Source organism: Brassica oleracea, chromosome C9 (genome assembly GCF_000695525.1).
Source record: "Brassica oleracea var. oleracea cultivar TO1000 chromosome C9, BOL, whole genome shotgun sequence".
Taxonomy (NCBI): Eukaryota; Viridiplantae; Streptophyta; class Magnoliopsida; order Brassicales; family Brassicaceae; genus Brassica; species Brassica oleracea.
In genome coordinates this window covers 12026042-12041765 of record NC_027756.1, presented here as the reverse complement: position 1 = coordinate 12041765, position 15724 = coordinate 12026042, and the positions used below count along the sequence as shown (strand labels likewise).

General features: G+C 33.0%; 3 protein-coding genes across 3 annotated transcripts; all 3 read right to left on the bottom strand.

Moving 5' to 3' along the window:
- Positions 1-765: 765 nt before the first annotated feature.
- Positions 766-1729, bottom strand: LOC106315635 (ABC transporter I family member 1). Its single transcript, XM_013753429.1, has one exon. It carries the CDS (start codon positions 1551-1553, stop codon positions 864-866), a length of 690 nt encoding a protein of 229 aa, XP_013608883.1. The 5' UTR covers positions 1554-1729; the 3' UTR covers positions 766-863.
- Positions 1730-4339: 2610 nt separating this feature from the next.
- Positions 4340-5003, bottom strand: LOC106316370. Its single transcript, XM_013754247.1, has one exon. The coding sequence runs from the start codon at positions 4962-4964 to the stop codon at positions 4500-4502; it is 465 nt and encodes a 154-aa protein (XP_013609701.1). The 5' UTR covers positions 4965-5003; the 3' UTR covers positions 4340-4499.
- An 8827-nt stretch (positions 5004-13830) lies between these two features.
- LOC106317117 (protein LURP-one-related 4) lies at positions 13831-15135 on the bottom strand. Its single transcript, XM_013754975.1, has 3 exons — positions 14804-15135; positions 14137-14352; positions 13831-14058 (listed from the first exon to the last, which is right to left on the bottom strand). The coding sequence occupies exons 1-3, from the start codon at positions 15026-15028 to the stop codon at positions 13924-13926; spliced, it is 576 nt and encodes a 191-aa protein (XP_013610429.1). The 5' UTR covers positions 15029-15135; the 3' UTR covers positions 13831-13923.
- Positions 15136-15724: the final 589 nt, after the last annotated feature.

The following is a 15724-nucleotide window of genomic DNA, read 5'->3' as shown; positions in this document are numbered from 1 at the left end:
GATTTTCCTGATAAGGTTTTAATGAGGCAACATGAAGCGTACTACAAATCATGTATGGTTATGGCATCCAAGGGGAGTGTTATAAATCATGGAGTGGATTGCCATTAACCAGGCCCGGTCCAAGACCGGTCCAATACCTAGAAGATGGAGGGACGGCCGAAGCCTAGAGAGAGGAGAGAGAGAGCCGACTTCAGGAGAGAGAAAGACGGCCACAAAGCTTAGAGAAAAGGAAACTCTTTCTTTTTCCTAGTAGATGTAATATTTACATTATTATGTATTAGTAGTTTTCCTAATCCTAGTGAGTTTAGGTTTTGAATACTTTCTATTTATCTTCATCTTGTAATCCTTATATAAAGGAACCCCCTTAATCATTAATAAGAACACAGAAATATTCAGTCTCTAAACTCTCTAATTACATTAGAACAACAGTTGTTCTTGTGCCTCTAGACGGTCATCTTGCAAAAAATGGTTGTGGAGTGGATAAGGGAACATTTCAATAACAAGTAAAGAAAATATATAGAAAAAAAAGACATAATCAAGAACCATTATTCTGGAGTGTAAACTTCTACATCCATCATCACTGCCGCAGCCTAAAACAAACAAACGTAAAAAGCTCGAAACTTTCACTCATTATTACAACTGGAGCAGTGGAAAAATTCACTAGATTAGACAGAACCATAACCCAGAAACTAATTAGACAAACCAAATTCAAAGAATGAAGAAATCAAATGCAACTCTGAGAAGATAGAGAGACAGGGAGGTCAATGTCCAAACGTATACGTTTAACTCGTCCCAAATCCATTATTTGATTCCATTACACAAGTACAAACAAAAAACAAAAAACAATCCCATAGCATCTAAGGCTAAGAAATGTCAGCACGATCAAGCATATCAATCAAAGTCATCTTCCTAGGAAACCTAGGAGGGAGCCTCAAGATCATAGCATCTTCAATCTCAATCGGAAGATGAGTCGCAACAATCACAATCCCACCTTTCTTCCTATGCTCCCCGATAACATACTCAAGCAACCTAACCCCTTCATCATCCAACGCAACGGAGGGCTCATCCAAAAGCCAAATGGGCCTATCAATCGCCAACAGCCTCGCGAGCTGCAGCCTCTTCCTCTGGCCCATCGACAGCATCCTCGACTTCTCCTTCACCAGCCTCCCTAGCCCCATCAGCTCCAGCGCCGGCTGCGCTTTCCCGATCTTGTTCTCGAGGAGCTCGAACCACTGGACGTTGTCGAGGACCGTGAACCTCTCCTTGATTGCGTCTTTCAGAGAGATCCAGTTGAGCTGGAGTTTGTACTGCTGGAAGATCCCTGATTGCGTGATGTCGTGGCCGTTCCAGAGGATTTCCCCCGCGGAGGGCTTTGAGAACCCGGCGAGCATTCTCAGGAAGGTTGATTTGCCGGATCCGTTGGTTCCGGTTAGGACGAGCGCGCCGCCGTCGTGGAGGGATACGTTGACGTGTCGGAGGATCTGCTGGGCGTTTCTCATGCAGGAGACGTTTTTGAGGAGGAGACGAGGGGTTGGAGGGTTCCATGGAGACATGGTTGGGGACAAGAAAGAATGTGAAGAAGCGGAAGAGTAAGAAGCGTTGAAACGGAGTTGCTTCAGCGGCGGAGAGGACAGGATTCTCAAGTTGTTATTGGGCTTGTTATGGGCTTTTATTAAAAGCCATAAGTTCAAAGATTCTCAGAATTAGTTTTATGGTATTGTTAGATCGATACTGGACATTATTGATATAGGTGTGGTCCAACTATTTTAATACAATTACTAAAACTTTTTATTAATCATTTAAAAGAAATATTTTTTTTTTAACCACAAGAACTTTATTAATTAAATCGTAAAAGGTGAATACAGATACTGAATCAACCAAAAAGAAGGAATTTCAAAAGACATGAAAGAACTATTACGATCACTAGCTTGTTTTGTCAGAACATCTGCTGCTTGATTCTTCTCGCGATTCACATAATCCAATGAACACTCCGGTAACAAAGCCATCCAATACCTTATATCACATAAGTAGTTCCCCAAATCAATATGTTCCTTCACTTGGTTAATAATAAGACAAAGTTCTTGATTATCGCCTTCAAACCATACTCTTCTCCAACCACGAACCCATATATGTTGTAGAGCAAACAGAAAACTCATGGTCTCACCTATAAAGGATGATTGAACTTTTCCAATTTGAGCATTTCCGGCTTCCAAAAAAACTCCATTATGATCTCTTAGAATCCATCCAATCCCATCAACAATGCTATTAGAGCCAGAGCTATAACCAAAGTTGCATTTTACCCAATTACAAGGAGGAGGTTCCCATTTCGATGATTTAGCCCCGTATCCTCTTCTTTGCTGTCCAGTTTGAAGAACATTCATGTACCATTCAATATTCGAATCCATTGCTCTTTTAATGTCTTCACTAGGATGAATATTTCTCTTATTGAAGATAAATTCATTCCTTGATTTCCAAATCAACCACAGAATCCAGAAGACCAGTAGTTTATTTAGCTCCAAATCCGGTAAAGACTCTATTATGCTAAAGAGAAGTTGAATATTATCTTCCAAGGTATTTGAAAATAGATGGACTAAGATAATACCTGAACATCTCCAAATAGCTGTGGCATGAGGGCAAAGGAATAAAACATGATTGATGGATTCATCCTCAAGACAACATCTCTGACATGTAGGATCAATATTAATCCAACGAGTACAAAGATTTATATACGTAGCTAATGCTCCTGATATCACTCTCCATAGAAACTGTTTTATCTTTGGCAAGATGTTCAACTTCCAAAATTTTCCTTTAATTTCTAAAGAGCCTTCAGGGCTTAAGATCTCATCTCCCTCATGATAATAGTGAGTAGCTGTCCAGTATCCCGACTTGACCGTGTACTGCATATCTTTCGTGAAAGGCCATATTAAATGATCTTCTGGAGCAAACCGAGATAACTTGATTTTCAAGACTTGTTCCACATCAATAGGCTGTAGATAGAGCTGCAGTTTCTGAACATTCCACGTTGATGTATCCTGATCAATAAACTCTTCCACTTTCTTATTCCAATTATATGAAACTTGTATAGCACGTCTTGGCGGGACAACTGGTATCCAATGATCCATCCAAACATTAGTCTTTTTTCCATCACCAATCATTGTGCGAATTCCTTTGTGAAGTAGTTCATTGCCTACTTGAATTGATTTCCAGCCATAAGAGGCTTGCTTAGTATTCGAAGACTGTAAGAAAGTCGACGAATGATGATATCTTCCCTTATAAAGTCTGCTCAAAAGGGAATTCGGATTTTGCCAAATCCGCCATGCTTGCTTTGCAAGTAAAGCCTTGTTAAAACTATATAGGTCTCTAAAACCCATACCTCCTTCTTTTTTCGGTAAACACAACCTTTTCCAAGAGACCCAAGAATTTTTTTTTCATTCCTCACCCTTTCCTCACCAGAACTCCGATAAAATTGCATTAATTTCATCACAAGTAGTCTTAGGTAGAAGAAAACAACTCATAGAGTATACTGGTTTAGCCTGAATAACCGATTTGATCAATACCTCTTTTCCTGCCTGAGATAATGATTGGTTATACCATTGAGAGGTTAAGGATTTGATATGACAAACAATGCCTTAAAAATCCTGTACTTTGCCTTTATCAAATTGCTCAGGAAGACCTAAGTATTTTCCTCCATCACCAACAATATTAATATTTAAAATATGTTGAATCTGTGTCCTCCTCTGCTGATCCACTCTCATACCAAATATAATCGAACATTTCGCCAGGTTCACTTTTTGGCCAGATATAAAGAAAAATATTATACAAAGAAAAACACAAATATGACTAAAACATGAGTACAAAGATATGCCTTTTAAGGGCGGGTCAGAATCTAGTAATAAGACTAAAGTTGGAAAGTTATCGTCTGTTCCGTGTCTATACCGTTAAGGGCAATGCTAATCTTCTCTATACAGTTCCAATTTTATCGGATTTCCCAAAGGGACTCTTCATTGTAATCTTGAAGTAGCTTAACTAAGTATTCAGATCTGGTTTAGTTAAACTCTTATGTTCATAACTGGTAATATCCATGAATTCATCGGGTATGTACCTGTCTACAGCATAGGAGTTCATCTCTATAATCATTCTATCAAAATATTTATGTATTTCAGGTGTGAGGCAGGTCAATGAGTGGCAAGGAAGCTTATAATCACTTAGTTTATCATTTCCAGCATAATGAAACATCCGTTCGCCTCATCAACCAAGTAAGAGGATCCACATCACCGTGCTTTATATGCACAGTTTCAAGATTTAACGTGATTATAAATCATGTTATTTATATGGAGAATATAGACTGTATATTAATAATTAGGGTAAGTTAAAACAACAAGCTTGAAGAGAAAGTAAAGTGCTTTGTCATGCACCACTTCTCTGATTATTTAGAGAAGATAAGAACTAAAAGAGAATTAAAACAGAAGCCAAAATGCTTTGTTCTTGAAGTCACCAAATCAATCTGTATGTTCAGATTCTCGACGATCTCTTCTAACAGGATTTTTGTCCTTCTTTCCCCTTGTTCCCCTCGCTGGTGCCTTCATCGAAGGTGTCTCCACATCTCCTGAGATGTCAAGATGAACGCCTGGATCATGAGTCTCGTACTTGGCGCCTATCATTAACGAGTTGTTCACAGCTTGGAAGTTGCTGTTTACAAAGGTAGTCAGAGAATCAAGCTCGTGGTCGCCATTTTTGTAGCTGTCTACATGGTTGTCGTCAAGCTCAGTCTTCATGGTGGCTCCAAGGTTGGTTCCAGAAAGCGTGATGACTCTGATGACATCTTCCTCCCCATTCTCCTGTTCTTCATATTGGCTCGGTCCTGCCTTGTCTGCTCCCATGTGGGTTAATGATGATATCATGTTTTTAAGATCGTGGTCGAAGTGTTGTTGTCTCTTATGCTTCTCTGACTCGCTTAGCTTCATTCTTTATCTCAGATTTTTTAACACTAAAAGAAGGGATGGGAATGCAAGTAATGCAAATATACATCTCTAAGTCTATATTTATAAAACATCAGAGCAAAAGCAGTGCCTTGTGTTGCAATTAAAGGATTGCAATGGAATGACTTTCAAGTGAGTTTAAGAATAACTTGTGGAGATTGACAAAAATGGTTAAGTATCATCATGATAAGATGTTGCATTTAATAATTTAAATACTTAGATGATGCATTGTGATCAAAACCGGTTTTGTTTTGCAGAACCGGAGGAGATGTCTTAACATAATTTTTCTTGTCCTTTTTCTTAATTAATGTGCACTCTAGATTCTGGCCACGCGGATGTTTGTTTTTTGATAATTACATGAACATTTCAAACACAACAATTTAATGGTTTCATTTGGATTGGATCAGTTCGTTTAATGTCGGGGTTTAGATCGGGCTTCTGTTTTTTTTAAATCCGAAGTGGAGTCGAATTATAAATAGTTTGGATTTGGTTTAAGTTTAAAACCAAAATTCCGAAAAATGCCCAAAAAGCTAAATTAAACCTAGAAGACTCGGAAAAAAACTCGGACAATTCAGGGTTTTCAGATATCTTTTACTTCTGAATATCAAAACCCTGAATTCGGGTAATTAATATTTTATTATATTTTGAATATTGAAGTACCCCTGCTCGGTTTTGGTTTTTTGGGTTTTAGGAATCGATTGGGTTTGTAGATAAGAATTGGTTGGATTTTTATCATGTATATGATATATATATATATATATATATAATATTTCAAATCAAAAAGTTAAGGTTAAGTACTAATTGTATTTCAATTTTAATAGTATAGATGTCTACAGATAACATTTTGATTGTTTATATGTTGTAATTTATTGTTTCAAATAGTCAATTCTTTTTGTTGTTTTTTATATGAATATATATGTACTTTGTAAAAAATTATATCTAATATTATATGTTAAAATGGTGAAACTCTAATTTATGTTTCTTATAGTTTAACTAATATAAATCGATTTTGGTATATATATTAATGTAATGCAACGAAGCTACATCTAATCTATTAATAATATAGATATTAGTAAGAGAATATATAAACTGATAAATGGGTCCATATACTATATTAATACATAAGAATAAGCCATAGAAAGCGTGTGAATCAGCATTGCATTCGATGTGAATCAGCATTGCATTCGGAGGTAGAACCACTGCGATGGGCGGTAGAGAATATGCTTCAACACTCGTCATGCCAGAGCTTTGGAACATACTGCAAGGAGCTGATTGCTATGATAAAGGAACCCCATGAGTGGCCAAGATTCGCGACAGAATTGGAGAAGATAGAGACGCTCCAGATTTGCTTCTCGGACTTCAAAATCACTCATGTGCCACGAGTGCGCAACCAGCTTTCTGATTTTTTAGCTAAGACTGCTAGGACCTTTCGTAGGGAGTTACTTTTCATTGGTTGTTCTATTCCGGTCTAGTTACCCAGACCACCTCAAGCTTGAGTAATAGAATGGCCGTTCGACGTAAAAAAAAAAAAAAAGTGTGTAACTATATTTTGTTGACCAATTTATTAGTGCATGTCTGTTTTTTTTTGACACACTATTAACCTGTTTGTTTGTTCACTAATATGTTTAGGCATTTAGTTTTCGGTTGCATTCGAGCTTTTTTTTTTGTATTTGGTTGGGTTATGTTTTTTAGTTTTTCAGTTGAAGAGATATAAACACCGTTTGGTTATTTATGAACTTGAATTTGGTTTCGGCCTTGTTATTTTAGTTTTTGGTTGGTGCGGATAATAATGTAAGCAACCCGATAAAATTTCAATTTGGTTCCGGTTTGCTTTCCTTTTTTTGGATAGTTTTGAATAATTCGGGTAAAAAAAATTTGGGTTTTTTTTAATAAAATATCGGATCACTTGGATAAGTTAAATATTTTAGATAAAAATATTAGGGTGATTTGGTTATATCGGAAAATTGAGATAATTGTAATTATTTTGGATAAAATTAATAGGGTTATCAATTTTTTTTGGATAGTTCGGTTTATAAATAATATTTTAAAGCATATAAAATTTATTTGGATAGTTTGGTTTTCAGTTTGGTTCTGATTTTGTTTTGGTTTTATTGTTCTAGAGATATATGAACTATTCATATATTTGTGAACATTGATTGTTTTTTTTTTCTTTGTGTTTCAATTCTGTTTTCGGTTCTCGACTTATCAAAATCCATTTGAACAATATAACTTGTATTTGATAAATAGATTTAAATTTATTTTTATAATATATTTTATAAATTCCCGATATTAGGATTTTTATCATATTAAAATTGTTGCAAAAAATAACTTAATAATTATAGAGTATTTTGAATACTTCGATGTTGGTAACTATGAATTTTCATTAGATATACTTGATAATATATAAATCAATATATTACTATGTAAAATATATTTTTGTATTTGAAATATTTAGTAAATAATAAGGACTGGAGATATATTCTTAAAATTTCTACATTTTTTTAATTTTCATAATCCCTCTTGAAATATATCCAAACTTTAATATTAAAGATCTCAATCTAGATCTGCTCCCATTTATTTTCAAAATATCAGATTTGCTCCTGTTTATTTTAAAATGTTTTTAAAATGTAAATAAATTTTTGGTTTATTTTATGTATTCTTATGGTTATATATAAAAAAAGACATTTATTTATAGTGTATACAGTCTATGATAACTATATTATTGATTTATAGAGTAAGGATAATGTTCACAATGGAGCATTGACTATTTTGAAAATTTTCCAAAAATTATATATTAAAATATAGTAGTATATAAAGTTATTTTAATATAGTCATATGTAAGAAAATAAATGTAACTATGTATTGAGATATTTCATCAAATGCAAAACCTTACCGATACTCTTCAATACATAAAATACATAATCTATACCAGTACTCTTCAGTATCATAATACGTGAGATATTTTTATAATTTCTTGTTCAATATTGTAATTACATACTTTAAACGAATATGCTAGAATAAAGGATTTAAATTCGTTCAGTAATGTTTTGTTGGGACTAATTTAGATAATATTTTAGATGATCCACATTTGTTAGTCTAATTTTAGATGACTAAAGAAACCTTAATGAAATCATAAATATCTAACAAATTTCATTATAATATGAATGTACTGTAGAGTATGAAAAAGAAAAAAAAAGATTAATTTTAAAAAAAATACGAATGTACTGTATTCCTGTTTTGAAAAAATTAAAATGATTTATAATTAATATAGGAGTGGCAGACCAACATTTAACCAAGAAATATTTTGTACTGTTTTGAAATCTGTAGACCAAATTAAACTGAGGCATTATTGTTAGCATACCACGTGATTAGCAAAGTTATAAAACAACAGTGTATAAGTTCTGTGGTATTTTATGGTAAATATTAAAAAAACCAGAGATAAGTAATAATTGTATTTTAGTTTTAATATATTAGATTTCTGTTGTTGTTTTTACTTGAGACTGTGAGTTTGAATTTATTTTTTGAACCTGATAACACTTTCTTTACTTCTTTTATTTAACACTAGGGGCTTTTCCGGGCTACGCACAGATTTTTTCCTATAATATTAGTTTAATTTTTATATTTATATTATAAAAACGAACAAATATGATATACACTGAAACTTGTTATAGAATTATAAACATAAATGCAAATTTAAAACTATTTGAAATAATTTGTTGTGTTTTATTGGAGTTTTATGTAGGATATTAGAAAGATTAATAAAAATTTAACTAAATTATAAGTTAAGATATATATATATATATATTATTTATCTTGGTTATTTATTTTTATATAATACAATTGTAAAGCTTATAATTAGTACTGTATAAATTTTGATTGGTTTTAAAATTATTAAGTTTCATTTATGTATTTGTATTTAAAAGAAAGTATCACCGACTTGTATACCGATTCTTTATTTGTTGTCTTCAATTTATCGTTTTAACCAAAATAATTTTGTCAACCTTTTAACCAAAACTTAAATTTAACAAAAACGGTTTAAGAATTCTAACACCTACTGTTTGTTCCTGCCCTACAATCTGAGTTGCAAACCTACAAACTGCATTATTATTATTCTCGCATTTGCCTCACTTCTTCTTTTGTGTTTCATGGTCTTTCTTTTAGGTTCCATGACCTTTGTCTATGGTGCTTTGAGAGTATTGTGTACAAACTCAATATTAAATTTTACTTTAGTTATACACATTCTAAGTTATTATCCAGACTACACATGTTTATATAAACAATTTGTTTTATATTTATAATAATTTTAAAATTATCAAAATAGAAGATCGTGTTTAAAATTGTAACCTTTTAATTAACTGCCATTTTCTATTTTTGGATTTATATATACATAAATTATGTTTTAAATGTACATTTCATATATAATACACATTATGTTAATATTTTTTTGTATACGTAATCTTATGATATAATATTTTATATTCACATTTAATATGAGTAACATATACTAATTATTGAATAAAATTAAATTGCATCTTTTTCCCCAAAAAAAATCACTGTTTAAATAAAATATGTTCTATAAATATTGAAGCTAACCTAGGGTACATGAAGCTAAGCTGATCACCACCGTGCTTGTATTCCTCCAACCTCTGAGGAAGATACACCAGTATCTAATGTTTTTTTTTTCCCAAAGATAAGTGATTGTTAAAACCATTAAAGAGCAGAGAAAAGCAAGATGTGTAGAAGAAGAAATGCTTTTTGTGTTACCTCTCGGTAGATTAATTCTCTGACATCATCATTTGTTAACTTCTTTCTCTCGAAATCAAACTCAAGCTTTGAGATTGGCTGTGTTGATGGTTCACGCTCTGAGTTTGACAAACCACTGAAGTATGGATCAGATAGTTCCTGTAAATAAGCAAAATCAGAACAATGAAAGATAAGAGTTTAAGTCTGTGTAAGAAAATGGGAAAGAAAAACAAAAAGGTACATCTTTAGTAGATGCACGGTCTCTGGGATCAAAGGCAAGCAGGCGTTCAAGAAGGCGGAGAGCCAAAGGATCAGCTTTAGAGAACTTATGAGAGAAAGGGACTGGCTGTTTTTTCCTCTGCTAAGATACCTCCTCGCCTTTCATTTCTAATCTGTCATCATTTCAAGATTGCAACATCATATTATAAAAAATTAAAATTAAGTATATTGTACGTTTCTGGCTATGTCCAAGGAAGATCTCCAATGTCTTATGTGTAGATCATTGTCTTATTATACTCACACGATGGCTCCCCGCCCCTATACACCATAAATTTTTTCGTTAGGTGCTTCAATATCTACACCTCGTTTTCATCGTCCTTCTCCGAGTCGGTGTCGGTGTCGGAGTTCGAGTCTGAGTCCATCCACACCACTGAGTCCTTACCATACCTGCAAAGACATGATAGAGTCAATACTAAACTCATTCACACAGAAATAAATGATTCAAAACCACTTAAAACCTACTAACAAAGAATTGACCAAGTGACTAAAACTCTTAGATTATTTAATAGGTGTCTAACGGGTCATATGTTCAAGTTGCGTTGCGAAAGGTTTTCTCCCCCAAAAAGAGTGAATTTATGAATTCAGAACCTGCTAGTCATTCAAAAAACAAAATACCAACTAATTTCTAAATAAGAGCCTTATATTATATATGTAGCTAATTAGATACTATACCACTTGATGGCATTTCTCATGACCAATCAACCAAGATTCCATTTAAAAAATATATATATATATACCAACTTCCTCCAGTAGAAGTTTCAAAAGCAAGACAAACATGAGAGACTATACTAAACACATGAAGACGAAGACATAACATAAAGCTTCATAAGAAAAAAAACGTTGTGTCGAAGTCAATAAACAAAAGGGAGATAATTAGTCTTTAATCAAAGGAGGATTTGAAGTTAAAAACACAAGCAGATTGTAAATTATCTGACGTTTGAAGCTAAATACTTGTTAATCTAAAGCATTAACCAGATAATAATCAAAATGCAAATTTTCATCGGAACAGAAACACCATTCACCTTGAGAAGATCGATGGTGTCGGCAGCCGTGCGTCCCTTGATAGGAAGACTGTCGCGAATCTGCTATCTCTCCACAACAACAGGAGCTGGGCGGAACCATTAGCGACAGTGATTTGAACGGAGGCGACGCATGAAGTAACCAGGCGTCTGAGGCATCTCAGGCGAGTTCCGCCGAAGGAGAAAGCAGTGGAAGGAGACGGGGAGAAGAGTGGGGTTGACGGCGAGAGGGAGGGAGAAGAACATGGTTTCGTTTGTAGAGAAGGTGATCGATCAGAACTCTTTACGCTTTGAATCGGAGAAGACGAAGAGGCAGAGGCATAGATCCTCAAGACCTCCGTCTGCTTTAGGATTCATCGCGATCTCCGTGCTCTGCAGGTAATTTTTTTTTCTTTGGTTTGTCAAAGACGAAGCCCAGAGTAATAAAAGTAAACAACGGAGTCCCAAAAGTAAATACCACAATGGAGACTGAAGCCCATCTGACGTGGCAAAAAGAAATGTTCTGGTTGGAGGATTATTTTTGATGACGTAGCATAGCTGAGAGTTGAGATTATCTCCCTTTTAGTATTGTGATTAATTTATTATTTTGTCATAAATTATGAAAATTATTACATCCTTAACTCTATAACCTATAATTTTAGTTTCTTTAGGAAAATCAACTCCTAATAATTTTATTTCCATTAGTCTGAATCATATTAAGGAGATTCAATTGCTTTAGTCGTAAAAGTGAGAGAGAAGAAAAAAGAAACTAAACAAATTTAGATTAATAAATCTTAGTGTTTTAAAAAGCGGCCGTTTAGATGGCGTTTAGGCGATAAACTATATAAAACCCTGGCGACTACATTCTAGATTGTGCAGATAATTACAATATTGTAATGATAAATAATATATAATTTTTATTCATAAATTATAATAATTAATATATTATAATATATAATCATAAGAAAATAAAATAGCATAAATTTTATCATTTATGAAAATAATATTTAATAGAGAATAACATATATTTATTTTATTGTTATAATTTATAAACGCTTAAACTGACTAACTAAGGTGTTGACTGGTTTCCCCGCTACCACCCGCAAACGCAGCTTTTGCGGTTGGTAGCGGTTGACAGCGTTTCGAAACAATCAAATGAACCGCTTTGTACCGCTTCAAACCACTTTGTACCGCTCAAAATCAAAAGCTCTTTCCCGCAAGCGTTTGCGATTGCAGGCGGTTGCGGTTGAAAAAAAAAATATTAAATTAGATTTAGATTTCATATATATCCTAACTAATCCACATCACGTACATCTACCTATATATCCTAACTAATCCATTTTTAATTAACGTTATATATGTGTATATTTGATAATATCTCATTCACGTTAACCTAATCCAGTTTCAATCCATTGAAATCATGGCTTCCAACCAAGAAGAAAGTCAAGAGAACAACGTAAGTGGATTATGCTTTTATTCCAGTTTATTGTTTTATGATTTCTGATATGTTTTGTTGTTTAAATTCTCTGAATGACCAGTATATCATTCATATATATATTTGTATGTTTCGTAATTGGATATATGTTCACCTGGTCTTTGAATAGAAACTACAATGGTCAGATGAGATGACTCGTTTCTTGTTAGAACTGATAACGCTGGAAAAAACAAGATGGAAATTCTAAAGGAAAAAACTTGAGTGAGCAGGGAAAGCAAAATGTTCTCAAAGAATTTAAAAAACAGTTTCCAGTTGCGATCACTTGGAACAAAGTGAAAAACAGACTTGATACTTTGAAAAAGCAATATGAAATCTATCGTAGAATTACTTTTGGGTCAACTGGTCTTGGATTTAATAGTAGAACAGTTAGTATTGATGCACCTGAGCATTAGTGGAAAGACAAAATCAAGGTACACATAAAGCCATGTTTTCACGTTACGTTAATTTTCTTGTTTTATATATTTCTTTTTAGTGATTATTTGTTTTTATTTCTAAGGCTTACCCTGAAGCTTCGAAATTTCGCTCACATCCGTTGCGTTTTATACCGCTTCTTGACGTGGTATTTCGAGATGAAACTGTCGTGGTTGAGGAGTCATGGCAACCAAGACGTGGTGTATATCATCGTACTCCACGAGTTGAGTTAAGTGATGAAGAAGAATGCATGAAACAATAATCATGCCATAAATTTAATTGTTTTTAATTATTAATTATTATTTTGTTATTGGATTTTAAGTTTATTATTTTTAATCAATTTTTTTATAATTATTTTTTTGTCTATTAAATATTCTTTATTAATTATTTTAATATACGTGGATGGGTGGGTAAACCAGTCAGAAATTATCCGCAAACGCAACAATTTTCAAATGTTGTACCAGTCATACAAAACGCTTAATAATGCTAGAAACTGCAACCACCCGCATCCGCAAACTCCTGCAACTGCAACCGCAATCGCTGCGTTTGAACCAGTCAGACCTTAATAATCTAGACCTTTCGCTTAATCGTTTTGGTTAGTAGTCGCAGCGCTTACCGCTTTCTTGAACACTGGTAAATCTATTTAACTAATGTTGTTAATGCTGTGAGGTAAATCCACGTTTTTGCTCCTATTATAACGACAACTTCTTGTCGTGTTGTGTTGCTAACTCATCTAGTATTTTGTTATAACTAAAACCATTAACAAATATATGTTTTAGTATAATAAAAAGTATTCTTATTTTCCTTTTGTTTAATTACCGCATATATATATTATATATATATAAATACATCAAAGAAATTATTTATTTGTATGGTAAAAAATAGACAAAATTATAGAAACAAGCAAAAAAAAAATCAAGGCTAGCAAAAATGACACTTTACATCTCTCACAACACAAACATGGTTGGAAAAAAATACTATCTTGTATATAAAATTTTCTATGAAATTCAAACAAAATTTAAACTATTCCTTTAATCAATCCATATACAGTGACAAGTGTTACAACGAGTGAATGATCGATACGCGGCTTCACCTCCAAAGATAACACATCTTCCCCCAATATAACTCCATTTGATGATTGTTTTGGCTTTACCTATAAAGTTAGTTTTACCTATTTAACAATGCACTCTTTCAAATTCAATAATGAGTTTACTTTTCTATATAAATTTACCTTTGCAATGATGTTTCCATGGACGTCTATTATCTGAAAAGCAAATTTGGGGTCAAATCTTAAAATCCAAAAGACTTCATTGGTCTCATCTCGAACTTCCCAGTCTCCATCTCTAATACAAGACCTTTTGATCTTCACAAAAGGTTTTACTTCCTCAGTGCTTGACAGCGTCCCACATTCTCTATACACATACCAACTCCCAAAGAGCCATAATTTCTGCAAAAAAAAAATAACAATATATATAATGATTTAAACATATATAGAATTATTCATGTTTTATGATCATCATTAATACTATAAAAACATCCATTTCCACGGAGGAAAACTGAATCGTACTTAGAGTTTTTATATTATGGTTGATTTAATCGTTTGATATAAAGTTTCTAAATGAATTTAAACTTTGAGCTAGAAATTTCAGCTATCTCTTTTTATATTCGTGTAAGGAGTAGCTTTGAGTTTTCCTCTAACTTCAGTTAAGTTTCTAGTTTACTTTCTGCATAAGAACCGGTTAATTAGTTTCATGACTCAAACCGGAATAAACCAGAGAGAAATGAAGAAGAAGAGCTAGAGAACCGGGATTGATTATTTTATTTTCATTTTGAACTAGATAATCTTTCAACTAACATTTTCGTTTAAATATTTTCATTACAAATAGTTCATTAGTTACCTTTTTGCGAATGGTGAAAAGAATGTTTCCATGGAGATCCATGATGTGCACTTCATTGCTAGATTTGTCATAGTTTTCGACCCGGTACGTAATCTCTCCGTTGGAATTGTAAACCGTTAAACCATTGGTTTGATAAACCAGAGACTTCATCCAAACCGTGAAAGTCTCTCTCTCCGTACTCATGTACGGTGAAGAAACGCCTGCTTGAGGAAAAACCCTAGCCATGATAGAAAGAGACGGATAGAAAGAAGAGAGACGAGAGATTCTATATATATCGATGTATCTTCAACAACTAATATTTTGAAAATGAAGTTGAAGAAGTATTATACACCTCAATGATATACATTTATATGATACAATATGTAAGCCTTCTTTTACTTTATCTCTGTTTTAAAAATAATAATAATGAGGATCACTTTGAATTTGTCTAATTTTCTTCCAGTGCCTGATTCATGTCAAATAATGTACGGTGAATAATAATTTAATATTTGACATCGCAATTGTATATATACGTATGACTTCCGTTTTGTTATGATATAAACATCGGATTTTATTTTCTTATAATCGTTTCTAATCTATATATTTACAATTTTGTTTGGTAAATAAATCATATAACTTTATCTTTCACATGCCTCTGTGGAAGTAGAATCTACAACAAAACTTTTTTTTAGTTATTACCTAACAAAACGAGATTAAAATTCAAATGACATTAACTTTTGCTTTTGAGAAAACATAGCACTAACTTTACATATTAGGAATTAGGTGTTAATTCTCTTAAAGCCGAAAAATGTCAATTTCATTGTTTTGAAATCAATTTAAATCTCATTTTTCTATTAAATGTATTATTCTTATCACAACCTCCCACCGTTAGCTCTCATTTTCAGGTTTGCTGTATTTTATGGAAATTGTTTTATGTAGTAT

Bases quoted from the DNA above. Each gene is read 5' to 3' on its own strand.
- LOC106315635 (XM_013753429.1), bottom strand. From the start codon at position 1,553: ATGTCTCCATGGAACCCTCCAACCCCTCGTCTCCTCCTCAAAAACGTC.
- LOC106317117 (XM_013754975.1), bottom strand. From the start codon at position 15,028: ATGGCTAGGGTTTTTCCTCAAGCAGGCGTTTCTTCACCGTACATGAGT. The intron at 14,353-14,803 runs GTAACTAATGAA...TTTTTTTTGCAG, and splicing joins TTTTCACCATTCGCAAAAAG to AAATTATGGCTCTTTGGGAG. The intron at 14,059-14,136 runs GTAAATTTATAT...CTAACTTTATAG, and splicing joins ATGGAAACATCATTGCAAAG to GTAAAGCCAAAACAATCATC.
- LOC106316370 (XM_013754247.1), bottom strand. From the start codon at position 4,964: ATGAAGCTAAGCGAGTCAGAGAAGCATAAGAGACAACAACACTTCGAC.